Source organism: Sipha flava, unplaced genomic scaffold (assembly GCF_003268045.1).
Source record: "Sipha flava isolate LNK unplaced genomic scaffold, YSA_version1 554_pilon_pilon, whole genome shotgun sequence".
Classification (NCBI taxonomy): domain Eukaryota; kingdom Metazoa; phylum Arthropoda; class Insecta; order Hemiptera; family Aphididae; genus Sipha; species Sipha flava.
The window spans coordinates 16,049-36,247 of NW_020273537.1; the positions used below are offsets into that span (position 1 = coordinate 16,049).

Sequence of the window (20,199 nt, forward strand, 5' to 3'; positions counted from 1 at the left end):
TTTTTGTCTTCCTCTTCCTCTTTTCCCTTCAACGTTCATTTTTATAACCACACTTATTACTTTTGTTTCCTCTCGCCTCATTACATGCCCAAATTATCTCAGTCTATTTTTTCTCATCTTGTCCACTAACGACGCTACATTAATACTACCTCTCACATATTTGTTCCTTATTCTATCTTCTCTTGTCACTCCATTCATCCATCTAAACATTCTCATTTCCGCAACACTCATACTCTGTTTTATTCTCCTGTCAACTACCTAACACTCAAAAACTTGAACAACTTCAATTTGATCTTTAAAAATACATTTTTCGAACACAGTTTTGTAGTAAATTAACAACCTAGTTGCCGAGGCGCATTATATTGGGATATGTTATTCTGGGTTTGAATTTATTTTTTCAAATACTCGACTTTTTGTCAATTACATGTTCCAGTTCCGGAAAAAAGTATAACAAATATATTGTACCAATTTTGGTTTCTTCAGTTATAGTTTATTCTTACGGATTTTTGTGGTATATGGTGTGTGCATGTATGGTCAACGTTCATTGAAGATATATTTTATTAAAACAATTTTTTTACAAGTTTCCTATTCACTAAGCATATAATAGTTTTATAACGGAAAAAAAGCCACAATGACATTACATTACTGGAATTATTAGGTGAACTTATTTACAATCTTAACAGGCATACTATACTATATTAAATAATATTCGTAGGTATTTATAATCAGGTTGGTCCTAATTTATGGTTATTCTATATTTTAGGTACACTTCATTTTTATTTTTATATTTAGTATTCGAATACTCGTATATTATTTATACTTTTAAAAAGAAAACAATTTGATCATTGGTTTGAAATAAAAAAAAATATATAATAAATTTACTAAGCTTTAGAATATAGATTCTAATTAAAAGCGTCAATATGATGTTACAAAATTGTTCAAATAATTAGTTGAAATACTTGAGTGTGAATCTTAAATACTTCGATACAGTAAAATTTTGCAAGACGAATGCAAAATATGCATGTTCCTTTTTTCATTTAATGTCAAAATGTAATTATTATAATATTGTATATTATATATTAATGAAGTTGAAATCGATTGTTATTTTAATGTATTTTTCTGATTTTGGTATTTATAACAATAACATTTTTTAAATTTGAACTCAACTAATAATAAAGTATTATACTATTATAACATATCGTTAATACAGTTTTTCAACACAGTCGTGAAAAGCTTGGTTTCTTGTTGAATCATATCCAAACTAAATTAAACAATTGCATGTTAGCTAAAAGTGTATTAAATACGACCTGAGATTTTGCTGTTAATATTTAATCAGGAAGCCCATTGAACATCGTTATTTTTAGACCGAACGCGTCCGAAGTTTAGGGTGGTGAAACATACGTCGTGCACTATTATAATATTGTCGATACCTGTAAGGTATAAGAAAAACAGTATAAATCTGTTTTGTGATAGTAATAACGACGATAATAATGCGGCAAGCAAAGAATGCGAGTACAAGAGTACCTACTCGATGCACTAATGATAAAAAAAAAAATAAAAAAGAAGAAAAAGAAACGATGTATACAATCGGAAAACGAACCAACCGCGAGCTGAATGCATGTGGTCGGCGTAGCTTGTGCGCTCGGTGGTAGGGAAGAAGTTATAAAAGGAACCGGTGGCAATGATCTTGGACGCAGTGCAGTTTACCAGTCCTTGACCGACCGATGTCGCGCCGTGCACAGGTGTCATCACTACTGTTCCGATTGTAGTACGGTCCGGGCATAGAGACTTTAACGCTTCCGCGTGCACCGGCCGGCTACGGTTTTTGATTAAAATATTATTTTTACAATATTTTCCAAAATAGATTCATCGGATCTACAAATAAATATTTACGTTTATTACATTGGTATGATCATAGTGATTTCATATACGTAAATTGTGCAAAAATCGGGGTTCTTAAGTGTTGATATTGGTGTAACGACGAGTTCCAGCGGGTGTGTGTACCCAAACAGTGAACGCTCACAGCGGCACGGCAAATCATAAATTGTAAGTAATTATTTTATAGCAGTGAAATACTGTAAATATAACGTACTTATATTATCGTAATACTTTGCATTATTAATAGTATAATCCGTTGATTTAAATAGTTTATATAATGGTAACGTCAATAGGAATTGAAACTATTTTGATAGTTTTACTATTAGGAGTACGAAAATACAATTTCGTCGTATATTTCATATATTTAGTTTCAAAACGGTAAATTAACAACTAATATATAATGTTTATGATACATATTTTGTGTTTAAATTAATATTAAAATCAATTCTTGATAAAGCAAGTAAAATTATTAATTCATTAAAATATCTTTAATTTAAAAAATTAATCACACTACTTATAATATAAATTTAAAAAAAAACTGTTAATTATTCAAAAGGATAGTCTGAATATTTTTATGCACGAGTAGTATTATCGTTAGCCCGATTACATATATTTATTTTATTATTCGAAACATTTTGCTGGATCAATGATTATTTTTCCGTTGAAAATAAATTCATAAAAATATAAATATTTTAATTTCGAAAATATTAATATCCAGATTATAATAATAATACCATAAAACCGTTTGTAAGCATTATGCTACGAACCGTTTCAGACGTTGTAAAATGAACAGTTATGAATATAATAATTTATATTTTTTCGAATTTATTCAAAAATCGTAGAACATCTAACGTTCCTGTGAAATTAATGAGTGTTCAGGAGTTGATGAAAGATGATCCCCGCAATCATGGGAACTACGACTGTTTAACAGTTATATTCTCAAGTTAATAATAATTGGGGTAAAAAAAAAAATTAATATAAATGATTAATATTTTTTAATGCGATTTACAGAGGTATACATATATATATATATATATATTTACACTGCTATTAACATTAATAATATACATCGTGATCGATGAATATTACATTATGATGGTAACAAATTAATATTAGAAAATAATAACAATGCGCAACGGGCTAACATGGTTGACCTACTACTACTATTTTTACTATTACGGTCTACACTACTATTACTATATTATAATAAATACGGTAGGTACATCACCAACGTGAGTGTAACTGTGGTGACAACTTGCCCACATCATCACCCACATACATACGTACACTAATGACAAACGCAAATGAGAATTCGATTACGCCGTCGTTTTCCGGAACACTTTCCATCGTGCGGTGTTCTCCATATCCAATGGCTTAACGCATACACGTATACTATGATGTCGGCGTAAATTGTTTAACCATATGCTTTTTTTTTTCGGTCATTATTAGCGGTTGAAAATCAATCGAATATTTTTCCAACTTGACCTAGTGTTGACGGTTAAAAAAAAAATTATAATATCTGGCAACGATAATCCGATCCGATCGTTAACTATACATCAGCACTCTAAATCACATGTAATTTAGTTAAAATGCTCTTACGGCACCGGCATTCGGTTAACATTGTGTTTTCAATGTTAAAAATATGCCATCGTCATTATTTACTTTTACCCCGTTAACTCCCACTCATCTTTACAACAACAATATTTACAGTTAAGTGAAAAATATTAAAATTGAACACGTATACCGTTGAACGTGTACGCGTTATTTTTTTCCTTATTCACAAACAATCATTTATTTATTAATACGAAAAGATGAAATCATAAATGTACGTTATTTATCAACTTTAAATAATAATTTTTACAGTATAACGCTGATCCTCATTGTAATTACTATTATTATTAAATTACGACTAGGACACAGCAACTAGGTATTAGGTTTGGATATTGTTTTTCTACGTATGTATATACAATAACAGAGTACAAATTATTTTAATGATCAATCAAATAAAAAAAAATAAATAAATAAAAAACACCAATAGATTAATTTATTTTAAGGTTCATACGAGTAGAACTTGTATATGGATATAAGTCATTAAAATAAAATTCTTCGGGTACATTATGACACTCCCAGTCTTAAAAAATTTGCTATTGGTCAGATATATTCGTATTTTAGCATCATTGTAATATGATCAATTTCAAACATAGATTAATGTATTTTATTTAAAAAATGATGTCATACCTGTAATTTGTGAAATATGTTCATACCGTTTATTTTAATTTAAAGTTATTTAATAGGATATTATACCAAATCTCCGATTGTGAACTATTAATACAAACTCAATTTTCCTCTATCGAATATTAATATTTTGTTACACAAATTAAATGGTATTAATATTTAACATTGTATGTATTTCACAGTTGCTTGGATAAAAACTAAATCTTGATGAACTATTTTTTTGACTACGGTTAAATGCCGATACCATCATTTACAGTGTATTAAACTAGGTGATAATCAAAAATGCAAAACCGCACGAATTCAAACATGCCATGTGGAACAAACATCAATGAACGATTATTATTAATATTTACCGTTTTGCGGTGTTGTAGATCAATTTCCTATAAACATTTCAGGAAGTAAAATAAGAATTGTAATGTCATTGACTTTGAGGTTTGCTGTACTTCACATTTCCTCACTTCTTATGATAAATTTGCTCTTCGTAGATTAAATCAATGTTCGCAAAAGTGAACTAACTCATTCAATGTACTACGCGAATAATTTTAGGAACACACGGAGTTTTTGTATAATTAGTCGAATAATTTGAATATCCAGAAATCATAACGTGGATCCATGTGATGGCTGTGGTTTCTGACCGTTTTAAAATCAATGTGTATTCTACATGTATGAGTATGTGTATGAATGTATACTCCAGTAATGAGTTGAATCATCACTAATTCATAGCGCATAGGTAGTATAACACACACACACACACACACACACAGCTATACAAACACTTGCACATATTATATGCACTCGTACGTAAAACAAAGCAATTTTGAATATGCTTTGACACGTGTGTTTGTCCATCGGTTCAAAATATGTGGACCAAAATGTGTTACTTTAGGTAAATGTTGGATTTTGAATGCCCCAGAAATATCTTATTGTCTTACTCAATGTCTTATTTCAATACTGAACTTAGTGATTTAAAGATACGAATCGTCCAGACTTATATTTTGTGAACACATATGTTTTTAATAAAAATAATAGGTTCAAGAATGTGTCTAGTCTAAAATACGCTAACGAAATTGTGCAAATACATTTATCTTTTGAGCTCATGTATTATATTTGATTGCAATCATTATGGTATTCGTAAATACACTTTTAGACGTTCGTACAAATCTATTATTGTTCAACTCGTCACTGCACCGACAACATGATATAATACTATTGCAGTCTGTTTCGCGGGTTTATAGGAAGGTATCTAATTAGCTGTGTTTATCTAAAAATAACGTTACCACTATTTTAAGATGAACTCTGTCAGGTTTTGATGTGCATAGAGTGCGGTAAGTGCAAGCCGACAAAAACAATAAACCGGTTTGCCTCGTTTTTAGTATGTTCTCTAGCGTGTGTGAAACTTTGACTCCCGCGGGGGTAATTGCGTAGTTCACGGTACGTGTTATAAACCAGTTGCGATATGTGGGTCCCGTTACGTTTCGGTTTCGTTCTAACGTTACCGTATGTACCTGAAATTAAGGGTTTTGGCGGGAAATATAACCCTATAATTCCAAAGTGATGAACCATAATAATGAACATTCTGCATACATTATAGTATCACCGTAAATGGTGTTACGTTATTGGTCACCGTGCAATATATATATATATATATATATATATATATTTATTTTTTAAAATATCCTTATTATGACTTAATGTATATTCGATATTTAAATATTAGCTTAGGCTCGTATTTTAAGCAAATGTTTTAAACTGTATATATTTAGTATTCAACCATGACAATATGACCTAAAAAGAAGAAATACGTATTCCAGCACATTAAAATATAATGCTTGAAATAATATCCCTATGGTGTAAATAATATTATTTTTTATTTCTATAGTCAGTCTTACAAACCAACAATTTCTTTATGATGATTTTTGATTATTATTGTAAAATACTTACATCTTTTTATTTAAAACGTTGTATGTTATCGATATATCTGTAGGTACCTGCAGAACTTAGGATTTATTGAGATCGGTGACACGTGCGAGGCATGTGTGAAGAAGCTACCAAGCATAGTAATGGGATTAATGCACGTGGACATAATATGTTCAGATACTGCTGCCAAATATTTTATTTTCATGTATTACCAAAGAGGAATAAAAAAACTCGAATAACTTGATCAGTTAAAAGTATATTTATTAGTTACACAACCATTGGTATTAAAAACAAACATGGGATAGATATTGAAAAATTATTTCAACAAGTTTAAAATGTTATTATAATCAAAAATAAAAATATTATTAGTACTTTAATTTCGAGTCTTTGTTAACAGATCACCGCGGTGTGGCCGAAATTGTTAGTATTATTTTCTTTATAATATTTATATCCAAGTAATAAAAACTTCTAAAACGTAAAATATTTATAAAAAACGTATTTATTTGCTTTTTGTTCTACTCGTACAATTCGTCAATGTTACATTTGTATTTCATTTTTTTATTATTGTAAATTGTAACGATAAATTAAGGCCAAAGAAATTGGTTTCGGCAAACGATCGTCCTGAATAATATTCTAGTACAAATCCATTTTTTTAATACATCGGAGATTTCGATGCTACCTACCAATTAATCCAAATTTTTTAGTTTTTACTTTTGAACTAAAATTATTTGTAAATAAATCTTAAAAATATACATGCCATAAAAAAATGGCTAGTAACGACAATTTTTTTCATATTAAATTGCTAACGAGTTAATAACGTTTGATTTTAAAATGATTATTCTTTTTTTCTCTCAATCATACACGTTTGGGAAATTTTTGACTCCTCGTAGCCACTTCTAATGACAGTTTGTAAATAATTAATAAATTCCCTTTTATATAATATTTTATACAATATCGTGTCTACATATACATGATATATATTTATACCCGTTGATTCGCAAACAATGACATTGTAAAATATCATAGGGTCAGGAGGGTGTACTCGTTACTGTAATGGAATTTGCTCTTGATGAGAACCAACATCGTTTATCAGACACAATCCGAGTGAATATTTTTTTAAAACAATTATTTCGGACCTTATATTTTTGATCAATAATATTTTCTTCATGTGGTGTGCGTAAAATAAGGAACATGTAGCATATTTTCAAGCAATTAGTAACGGTAAATAAGCGTATCTATTCAATTGTGGAATGTGAAGTTGAACATTGCAAAAACTTAACGGGTGTTATTTCTTTCGGAGGAAGTAAAAAAAAAAAAATATATAACCATGATGTATATGTTTATTACTAGTTAATTAGCTCCCGGTTATGATGGGATTAAGTAAAGGCGGGGTTCGATCACAAGAAATGTACGACGTTAATATGTGTTCTTCTGCAACCGTCAATTACCGAGGGTTAATATCTCAAACAGTTAAAAAACGTATGCACGATAACCCTTGCCCGTTAAACGTACGTTCCATAATTCATACGGGATTATCGCTTTGGATGGCCATTGCGTATACTCTATATGCTGTTTTTGCAGAAAAAAAAACAACAAATAATTTCGTATCAATGCAAATCATCCGTTTAGATTAAGATGTATGAAATAAAAAACAATTAGCTTTGTTTATTCGAATAAATCAGCAGGAGACGTTTATGGATTAGACCCCCTGGACAGTCACTTAATATTCCTCTGTCATCTAATTAGCTGTCGTATAAAATCAAAAAAAAAAAAAAAATCGGAAGTCTTCTTGTTTTCCCAAGATAGCACTACTAGTTAATCAATGTTTTCTATAGGTACACGTATAAACACAAGCATACAAACGTGTATACATGCGCATGCTCACTGTACGTCAATGGAAGATCATGTATTATGTAACACATGCAGTATAATTAAAAGATTGTTATAATTTATATTATATGTACTTAACGATAAAATCTAACGAAACTTGTAGATCGATTAAATTACAGTTAAATGCAACGGCATAAATATAGTTACTGTTCGTTTTCGTGCATTTGATACAGTTAGAGTATTATCGTTCAATTAAACAAAAATTCCTTTTACTTTGTTTTAGAGAGAAAAAAAAAACTTTAATATTGTTATTAAGTATTTAATAAGAGAATTTCCGTCATTTAGAGTATTGTCGTTCAATTATCTAATAATGTAGACAGATAAATTAGTTATTATTGATATTATCAATATATAAAAATTGAAAGAAAAAATTCCTTTTACTTTGTTTTAGAATGAAAAAAAAAACTTTAATATTGTTATTAAGTATTTAACGAGGCAATTTCCGACATTTATTATACAAGCGCAGAGGTATGACAACACAATATCATGATAAATCTGCTTTAAAAAAAAATGTTTGCCGTATTTATAATGATGGGTTAAAAAATATTTAACGATGTCCGATACAAATCATGTTAGATGGTAACATAAAAAAAGAAACCAAAAGAGAAAAAAATATCATACCATCGAAGATAAGTAGGTCTCAACATATCGTGCATTCCATAACGCTGGAATCAAACACGCATAGGTATTATTTTCGATAATAATAATGTGTCAACTGCCGTATTAATATACACAATATTTCATTTATACACACACAACGGTATATGCGTTTAAAAATTTTACCAATGCTTTTTCCACTGTAGTATGTACGTACGTATTGCGTTCATGTACAATTCACGTGTAAATCTTATACATAGGGCTGTGAATAAACGTTTTGTTATAATTCTTATATGATTTGGATACGTGTCAAGTTTAAACGAGTACGAATACGTGGCAACTTGAAAAGCCTTCCAACTTCAGATCCTTTTAAATAAAAATAATTTACGCAAAAAAAATATAAAAAATAAAATTAATCACTTAATACATTCAGGCTAGCTGTAATCCGTTACGTATTTTATATCAAACTCACGAACGCCCTTGACTATATTAAAGATAATTAAATTTAAATGTCGTCATATCTATCGATTATTAATCTTCCACATAACATATCGTGGAGAGTTTTTTTTTTCATAGACCATAAGTTTCAATCATGGAACATTGTATAAAATAAAAATGAAAAGATATTGTAGTACGCTGCAGTCGGTCCATATCGATTCATTGCTCGGGAATCTGTACGTCACGCAATGGGTAATGCGTGATGACTGAGAAAGCACTCAAGGGGGGGGGAGGGGGGCATCCGGAAAAAATTCCTGACCGGGCTGCGCAGGGTAAAATGTGATTAGCGATGGGAATCCGGTCCGCGTTTCAGTACAATCGACCGCGACCGATAGCGAAACGTCATCGTAACTCGGCGAATGCGATTAGCAAAACACAATCGATAACACGGTGCCGCCGTCGGTGGTGTGGTCATCGCGTTCAAAAAACGATACCGAATACCAAAGTCAGAAGAAGCCGTTGCGCGCATGCACGCGTATCATGTTCAGAGGGAACGGTCGTTGTGGTTGACGTCGGGGTGTGTACGGCGACCAGGGAGGAATAATTGGTTTTGCTTTCCGTGGCGTCGTCCGTGAACGCGCGCCGAGAGCACAACCGGATTGTCCGCTTTGTATATATAAATAAAGCATAACATATTTGTGCACAGAGCTGTTGTTGCCTCCCTCCGGCGGGACTGCAATCATCTCATTCGCGTCCCGCGTCAAACGACATTTGACAGTGGCAACACAATTACAGGCGAAACGATTCGAAACGAAAATTGTACATCAACACGCACAACGCCGTAATATCCGTTTACACATATGCATAAATTATAAACGTACACACGGATGTATGTTTATCTTATTACTGTCGATTACAACAATGTTACACGGTACGGACGCCGTGCACCTGTGCTGTGTATTACGTCATACTACGTATCTGTCGCGGTGGACGTGTGTATGAAGGGGTTAATGTCCGTCGGTTCTGTGGTACATTGGTTCTTGTGGGAAACCGTCCGTCGGGCTGTAGACGTATGTATCCTCCCTCCAAGCTGTCCGTCGGTTTTTTGTACGATAACGCGTTCGCACATTTTCTCTAATGCTTCGCCGCTGATACATCGGAAAAGCGAATTTTTACTTGCACCGTCGTCGGTGACTCGTCGGAAAACTCGCGAAACACCGCCAATACGCCGGATCACCACGCATTATCCACGGCGGAAAATAAAAGTTGGTATATGTACGGCGAAAAACAAACAGACGGCCGATTACAGCCTTGTCATCGGTTTGTTACGTCTGCCATCAAATACACAAGTCACTGTTGCTGAACTGCGCGCCCGTTCAGTTAAAAATCTACCGGAAACCACCATTCTCGCACAGTATCGAATCTAATTAATGGGTTCATAAGCGTTTCGAATACGGCAAAAAAAAAAAAAATTCCTATACGACCGCGAACCGCGCGGAATAAATCACGATTAAATACGATTTAGATCATATTATTATAAATGTGAAAACGTTCATGGAAAATCGTTATACCCTATCCATGTGTATCTAATACATATATCCTGCGCTCAATAGAATATAATGTATATATATATATATATATATATATATAATACATATACCTACGCGAAATTATTGTTGAACGTAATAAAATTAAACAGAATATTTAATACATTGGTGCGCCCATAGTACTCAGACATTTTTGTACTTTCTACTTATATTGTGAATTGCAATGATCTGGTACTTGTTCAATTGAACTATGATTATTGATGGAATAATTCGATTCGAACCGGATCGTTTATGGAAGTGAAAAAAAAAATGCCTACCATATCATCATTAATTTAATCAAACCGAAAAATATCATATTCAAATAACAATACGTACAGTGTGTTTGCCCGAACGATAGGATTATTTTAATGACGGTCTATATTGTACTAGGCAAAAAATCGATTTTACCGGAAACATATAGTACACGATGTGACGATGAAAAAGATAATTATTATTCTAGTCCCGACTCGCGTAGGATATAACTTATCTTTTTTCTACTGCAGTAAACTTCAAAGTGTGCGATAAGGATATTTTTTAAACCAAATGTTTATTCATTATCTGGGTCATCACTGTACAGTCTTAATATGACTCGAATAATTTTTATCCGCCGTGTTCCAGTGTCAATTTAATAAACACTAATGAACAAAAGAGTATATTAGGAACTATACTATACGTTTTACTTTCTTCTTCCTGACAGCCTTTATACATAACAAAATTCAGAAGGCTTGTATATTATTGTTGGTAATATAATCATCCGTTATTTATTTTGATATTTCACTTATTTCTTTTCATCCAGAAATACATGATGATGAGTACATTCTAGGTCACTGCAGTAAAATACTGTACGCATTTTGATATTATGCCATGGCGTGTTAAATGTGTGATTCGTGTGGTTCGTGACTACGACGGACAGTAAAATCTACAGACGATATTGACAGGCTTTGCAAATTATGACGACATTTCGAAAAGGAAAATTCAATTTTTAATTACGTGGATATCGTCCGTATCTTATTTTATTACATTTTTTTTTATTTATTTTTTATCATATACCTACACATGATTAAATCTACGTTAATATAACCTACTTTATAACAATAAATATAATTTATTTTTTTAACCTCCATAAAGATGAATGTTTAATGTTTTATTTATTTTTGTGGGTTATAAACATAATGTACATATTTTTAACAGCTTACAACTAAAATGGTATATTTTTATTTTGGTTCTATCATCTTTGACTGAATTGTGTTGATACGAAAGACAACAATTCTCATTTATAAACCATACCTTTAAGTCCCGAATTTAAATTTTTTTTCGTTTATTTTTTTTTTAATTCATAAAATATACATGTATGGAATTCTAATAGTATTTTAACGGTGCATTGATTAGTTATTGATTTCCGTCATCAATTGTCAATTGTTTCGTTTCAGTAACAACGATATACCATCTAGCAACGGGAGTTATGTGCAGATGCTAAACGATGCGAAAAGAAATAGGTAAATCGTGGGAGACGTTTGTGTGCGTTGTGACCCAGTAAATGAATACTGAATAGGCAATAAAAGTTAAAAATAAAAATAAAATGAAAAAAACTGGACCATATTATACGAATACGTAGGAGCAGATGTCATTTTAATAACGCTGTTTGCCGTATTCAATTACGGATTTGTTTGTGTTGACTTAGAGAAGATTATGATTTATATAAATACGTCAAAACATAATAATTTGTCAAGGAGTAAACAACTTGAAGCAGAGTGATCTACTCAATCTATTGGCTTGAAGAACTTCACCTATATTATTTTACAATTGAAATGTCTTTTACATTATTATTTTAATACCGTTACGATGTATTTCACGTCATATTTTCTTACGGAGTGTTGAAAATCAGGAATCAACATATTTTATCTTCTAATGGTTTGTTTTTATTTCAAAGTTAAACATTTTATGTGAAATGTATACAACCCGATCAATTGTTGACCATAAAGTATATACAAGATATTATCTATCATGTTGCTTCTTTAGGTATTGTAAAGACATAATTAAAAAAATATTTTCTTATTCGAATTAAATGATTTTCCGTGTGATATTGCTTGTATAAACTATACCCGCATACTCTTCGTTTGTATACGCATAGTATCCAAACATGTATTATATTGAAAAGTAATCAAGATATAATTGTTTCATAATTGGAAACGAAAACATACAGAAGTGATTATAAACGACTGTTAGCAATGTTTGCGTGGAGTCTAGAGATCAGAGATATAATGTATTTACAATAAAGTGTTCTTGGAATATTGTGTATTAAACTTTTAGTCCTTGCAACTGTAAATTCGTTCAATATTGTTATCTGATCAGTTTTGTACCACAAGTATGAAACAAAGAACATTTGAGAGAAATAAAAACAATATATATAATACATTATAAGTAATGAAATACACATATTATTGCAATGCTGATTTAAAACTACTAAAGTCGCGTTGATCAAGTTTGGGCCAATTAATTGAAAATTTATGTGGTTTTTATTATTATAACTTACTTGATCTACAATGTACATTTTTAATGAATTTATACTCCAATGTTTAAATTAGCGGTAGTTATCAACAACAGCTTTTCGTATAATTTTCCGCTCCGAATGTCTTGGAATATCATACAGTGACATCATATACCGTAGTAGGTAGGCACATAAAACCCACCATTGATGCCCATGAATAATCACTCATGCGATGATAATAATAATGAAAAGACATACACCGTATACGCGTGAAACCGTAGAAGAGATCCGTTATCCGTTAATTCAGTTGATTATAATAATATTATACTTATTGTTTTTATGAACTCGAAACCATTGTTTTTTCTCGATAATTTGTGTAAAATATTGACGACAAGAATGCTGGTTGGTGGAAAAAATAATTTAATGAGAATAAACACAGGGACAAACGTTTTTATATAATTCTCATAATCTGTTTCACGTGACTGGTACCCAGTAGAGAATATTGGGGTTAAAATAAAATATTCACATGACAGATCGTTGACAATAGATCGACAGATTATAGTTACTCGTTAGTCACGAAGATCGCTTTGCCAATCGTGTAAAAAAAAATGATACGCTGAAAGATAATAATTGAGTGAAGTATATTTTTATGACTTAGAGTTTACTGTAAATTTGTATTTTTCTATTTTTACAAATACAATTTTATAAAAATACTAAATAAAGAAGAAGAATATTATAAAAGTCTTGGTAATACACAAATATCTATTTGCAAATTAGCCTAGTTACTAAAATAGGATAATTTAAATAATTTAAAAATTTTTTTTATATTACTTACATGTATAAAAAGATTCATAGAAACAGTTTATAATTTTTTTTTTTTTTTATAATAGTGAAAAAGAACTATTTATTTTACAATATATTGAAAGTACTCAATATTATCATAAGTCTCAGCGTGTTGTAAATTAATTACATACTAACAAAATAACAATTCATCAAAGATAATTATGAATAATATATCATGTACTTTTTTAAAGACATTTTATTTTCAATTAATATATTGTATTTTGTAATAAACATACGATATAACTCACAACATTGTATACATGGATCCATTACTAAATTTAATATATGTGTTTACTATATAGTTGTACAGATCGTTTTGAGTGATCACGATCGGCCATCGGCTACTAAAATATCAACACATGTTGGTAGAAAAATATAAATTGAAGAATAGTAAAAGAAAAAATGGAAATTCAATCATGAGTTACTCATAAAATATTTATACGGGATTGGTATACTAGGATACTACGTACCTTGAGGTGTAATATGCCTACTGTCTATGATTTTGGCGTAAGTGGTCTGACGAAGTTATGAAAATCTCGTTCGTGTGAAGGTTAAAATACTAAGAACACATCGTGATGAGAAATTCAAATTTAGTTTTGACTGCGTATTCATAAATAATGGTTTGAGAAGAACATAGATAATTCAGCTGCCGTGGGAAATTAGGTAGTATAATATAAAAAAAAATAAAAAAATACTTCACATCATTACATTAAGGGCTACGTTAAATATTAAGAGTCAGGTGAATTAATGTTAAAATAGATTATGTGATATACGAGAATTACAATTGTAATAGAATATTTAACTTTAAAAGATACAGATAGATAAAAACATATACATACAATTAAGTTTTATTATTTTATCGAGTAGATATATTTTTCTATAAATATAATGGCTCATAGACATACAATATATTAAACAAAACATTTTTTATAAAATGTTGCGACAATTTTCTTTTATTAAGAGTATAGGTTACACCTATTTAACAGTAATCATAAATTCATAATTTAATGTGATGATTAAATATTTATTATAATACAAGCTTATCATATGCTCATAAATAAAGTTTAACATAAACTACCTGACCATGATTACGTAATATATTTCATGGGATAAGTATCGCTGATATATTTTAAGGTCATAATTCATAATACATCAATTTCATCAAATAATCTGTATGTTGAGCTACTGAAAACTGGATACGTATTAATTATAAATACTTAAACCTACATAGGTTTGTACTAAATATTATGTTTGTTAAAAATGTAAATAAACTGTAAAATGTAGAGAATATTATGGTCGAGTTTACTTGACCGAACTATGGAAAACTGCACATCATTTGTTTCAATCTATAGAATATACAGATGACCTCGTCAAACTAAAAACTACGGCAACGGTATTGAACTACGTGCCTGGGCACACTTGGTTCTGCCCTATAGCAATTATCGACGATCGAGAAAACCTAATTAAATCAACAGCGATCGTATTTTCAGTTTTTTTCCTTCGTCTTCTTCCTTTTCCTCAGTCTGACCCATTTTTTTCGTCTACCCACCAGATGACAATTGCTCATCGTGGAACAACGCCTCGTACAGGGTGCCACTGCGGAGCATTGTCTAGGTGAACTCGATATTTTTCAATTGAAAATTTTCGTTGAATTTATAATACTCGACGCGTCTAGTCATAGTTAAAATAACGAATCCAAGTGAAATCGTCACCGCCACGATCATTCATTCCAATAAGATTCTTCATCACCATTGTATTTGATTTATATTTGACAGAGTTCACCACGATCTTTGTACCGCCTTTGTACACATAATAAAATACGTTATTACAGCAATCCGAGTGTGACAGTCGAACAATTATGTATCGTTCCATTATTATATACGCGCGGAACGAAGATCGTGTAAATTCTGATTGCTACCAAAATGAAAAATAGGGCCGAATATAAGATCCCCTCTTTCTCCTCCCACTTATTGTATTAATATTGTATATACGTGTCGAAGACTTATAGGAACTCTCGGACAGATCCTCGAGATTAACGGTATCGTCATGTCTGTAAAACAATAGCTGCGAAGGTACGCGTAGTCCGAACAATCCTGCAGACATCATTCTCATGATATGCCCCCTCCACCGTTAATATAATTAAAGAGGAAAAATAACCATGTCGAATGGATGAAAACCTATGGTGGATTTTCCTCTTTATATATCATCTCGACTGCAGCCGAATATTATTCAGGTCGAAAACTGACGAGATTTCCTACTGCTGTAGAAATGGCAATTCGCACTATATAATTTGGTCCGGTAAATATATAATAAAAGTGTTGGACGAACTCACACGATTATAACTACCCGCGGTGCACCAGATTTTATAAGCCCACGCGGATTATTTCCGGATCGTTTATTTTCCGCGGCATAGACGCGATTGTCAAAACCACCACGAGTTGACCATCGTCGTAATAATAATTGTCGCCATCAGAGCGAATTTTAACGGAAGTTGTTTTATTTTTATTTCGCCCAACATTTTTTTTACCGTTCGTAAGTTGCACTCGTTATAATATTGGCTCAATCGTAAACATTACGTTATCCGTGAGTAACCAGTGCACTGACCCAGTTCAAAGAGAGTTTAACGCCCCGCGTGCGCCTCGCCAAAAAAATACCCGCATGTCATACGTCAATTATTAAAGCAATTCAAACGTTAATGCGTTTTACGCATGGTTAAACGTCAAAATAATCGCCACATAATTTAATTTGTTCGTTTATTTAAGAACCTTAAGTCCACGGCGAATGCAACCGCACGTGCATGATTTAAATCCGACATATTTCACTATACGAATTGACAACTATGACTTAAACGTTATGTACGTACACGCGGTCTGATTTTCTTATAGAACCAACCCTATACACAACCAAAACCTAAGTATATCATAATCTATAATTACACTCATACAAACAAAGTATAATAAATAGGCGAATTTTATTGTTCGGAAATCGAATTGATTTCGGTTAGTATAGAGGCGCAGGTATAATTAAGTAATTACTATTTTCATCGGTTTTACAAATTATAAGTTTACGCCTAGCATAGCGTATTATGTATACACGTACATTTTCATAGATAATTGATAAAAATTTACTTATTTATTCTTAAATCGATAGTGTTATGCCATATTCCGTTATTCTTTTGAGCATTCTTACACGTAATGTATATTTAATTTATGTAACGATTGCTGTAATTTAAACATTTTATTGCTAGACCATCCGTTAGGTGCACGGTAATAATAATAATACCGGCATCGTGGTAATTTAAATGTATTTAACTTATGGTCAGGTACAATGAACACACCGTTCGAATTAAATATATTATGATCGCGTAATTACAAACGTTTCAGTCATTAACTCATAGAATTGTATAATTATCATTCATAACGTAATTTTAATTAGACAAAATCGATATAATTAAAAATTGATACGCAATCATATACACTTGTTTATGCATAGAATGTGTGACCGCAGTTTTTTTAATTTTCCATACAGCTAACGCTAGAAAATAGGAAATCGCGTTAGCCCAACTTGTGCTGTAGCAATATTTGACTGATTTATTTTACACTCGTGTGCACCGTTCTACAACGCGAGGACGGGTCATTAAATAATATTGTAAAATACGTTTGCACAAATTCTTGAGGAAATTACTTCACTACCATGTCTGGAGGGATAAAACCAACAATGACGAATGGTCGTGGACACCGCAGTTAATTTACTGGATGGACATCAAAATATAATTAAATATAACAGGCAAGCCAAGTTAGGTCCGTGTCGATGAAAAACATTCGTTTAGTCACAAACATGAACGGATACGTAGATGGATTTTTTTTTTTTGAGTTATGCATTTTTAGTAATATTTCTTCACGCGGGGAAATTGGTTTTTTTTTTTTTTGATTATATTATACGCTATTTTTTCATTTTTATAAAAATTTCGTCCGATAATACGCTCATACGTGGTCCATGTACACATACTAACAGAAAATGACATATATGCGACTACCGATTTTCCGAGGTAGTTCCTTGAACTCGGCAAACCATTCGACTCAATTTATACGGTTGCTCCGAAACATTCCATTTATATACATACGAACGGATAGGAAGACGAAAAACATTATTTTGAAAAAATTACATAGTTTTTAATATAAAAATGTGATCGACATTTCACGATTCAAATCATAAAGTGTTTTTTTTTCAAGATAAGTGAAATAATATATTCCTGTATAGTGTATTCAACTCAATGTTTAAAAAAAGAAATGTTAAAAAAATATACATAACTGAAAATCTTAAAAATGACATCACGTCAATGGACATTTTTACATAAAAATTTAGAATTATATGCTGATGATAAATTACCAAGTCCAACAAAATAATAATAACCTGTGCAACAACAATACACACTTAACGGATTCAAATCTCACTTGTTTAAGTTGAACCTGCAGTTGTATCGTTTTGATATTAGACTTTTTTTTATAAAATATATACCGACATACCAATAATTATTGCGCTTACAAAATATTGTTTTCATTACTTTATACAATAATAATATACTAAACTGTATGACTGTGTAGCATGTATCGGTACAACATATATAGTTGATAATTTGCCGTTTAAAATACTCGTCAACATTTTAAAGAGTATTTTGTATTTTCATTACAGGAGTTTTCAAAAATATGACAACTGCCGGCGTAGTAAATTCTTATAGCTGGTCGAAAAAATGGTTACTCTTCATACTTTTGTGGACGAACTGCGTCAGAATATTCGGTACGTATAACATATATTTTTAATTTATTAAGATAAACGGTAGCCTATATTAATAAATGATTTACAAAAATAGGTTTTTACTCTGATAGTAATCATTCATTCCCGTATAATAAAATGTCGATATATTTTGATATTACTCGTATTTTCGTTATCAGTAACTATTCGTAGAGTACTCGTATAAGCGTAATATTGTACTTTAGGCTTGGATTAACTGAGGCACGATGGAACTATATCACCTAATAAACCTATTTTTAATTTGCATGTATTTTCGTCTAAAGTGAAAGATCAATCTCAAAACTGAAATGAATATACACAACACTGAGATACTCTTTTTCGCAAGACAGTAAAAAAATTAATTTTTATTAATCCTGAGAATGATGTATTTACTAAAGCAAACGATGTAGTTGAGCCAATATTAAATAAATGTAAAAACAAATAAGTACACTTACAATGTCCAAATTTGAATACTACATATTCTATCAAATCATTAATAATTACATTTAATCACACGCGTTTTATAGTATTGTAACATTTGCTCATAAAAAACATCTTTCTGCACATCAAATACCGTGCCTTTCAATCAGGGTCTATTGTACCACCATTGATAATTTTTTTTTTTTATCATGTTTAGAAGTAAAGTAATTTGCAACTCGCACATAACGATAACGCGTATCGTTGAATACATCTAATTCGGTAGTACGGCGATTGGCTAAAATATCGCAAAGGGTAAACACGCTCCGGCGAGTGAGTCTGTACGAGAACAGGTTAAGGCTTTGGTACACTCTTGTTAATCCCGAAAGCTGTATTTTACGAGTGTATTATAAAGTCATTATTCAAGCGTGCGACTCGGAGTAATATATTACCGTCGGCCGATGGGACGAAGGCAACGGAAACGGCCGTTATAGCCACACCTTGTACGCGAGGTGCACACCATAACGTCTGCTAACAACAATAAATACATGTACGAGTGCGTGCGTGCGTGTGTAAATAATACAGTAATTTAAAAATGTACAATTGGATTGTGTGAATCGAACGGCGGGAACAGAAGTCGGCGCAGAAGAATGCAACGAGAAGAAGAATAAGAAGAAGAAGAAGAAGACGAGGACGGAGAGAAAAATCCGAATAACAGCTAGCAGCCAGTCGGCGTACAACAGACTAGTGCACGCAATACGCGACGGATGTGGTTATTAGCGACGTCCGATTGTGCGTGCAGACGTGTAGCAGATGAACGCGAAATCGAATGGGAATCGATGAAATAATATTGTACTGGAGACGGCCGCGCGCGCGTATTATCGCTGTACCATTCGTATTATTATTTGTATTGTTGTTGCGTTACCGCTGTGTGCGTTATATCAGACGTTCAGACGGATCTCGTCGAAGTCGGACAATCGGGTCGGCGACGCCGGGGCCGACTTGTCGGCACTGCGATACCTATAGATGACCGTGCGTAGTGTTTTTTATTTTTTATTTTTTTTTTGGTGCAATACTCATCGTCCTATTATATATATATATATATATATATGTGTGTGT

At 31.7% G+C, this 20,199-nt stretch overlaps 1 protein-coding gene across 1 annotated transcript in view; it reads left to right on the top strand.

Moving 5' to 3' along the window:
- The first annotated feature begins 1,703 nt into the window (after positions 1–1,703).
- Positions 1,704–20,199, top strand: part of LOC112691075 — a 34,547-nt gene continuing 16,051 nt past the window's right edge. Inside the window, exons 1-2 of the mRNA XM_025565214.1 lie at positions 1,704–2,046; positions 18,565–18,669. Of these exons, the coding sequence (XP_025420999.1) occupies positions 18,579–18,669 (91 nt within the window). The 5' untranslated portion in view covers positions 1,704–2,046; positions 18,565–18,578. The remainder of the gene's footprint in view (positions 2,047–18,564; positions 18,670–20,199) is intronic.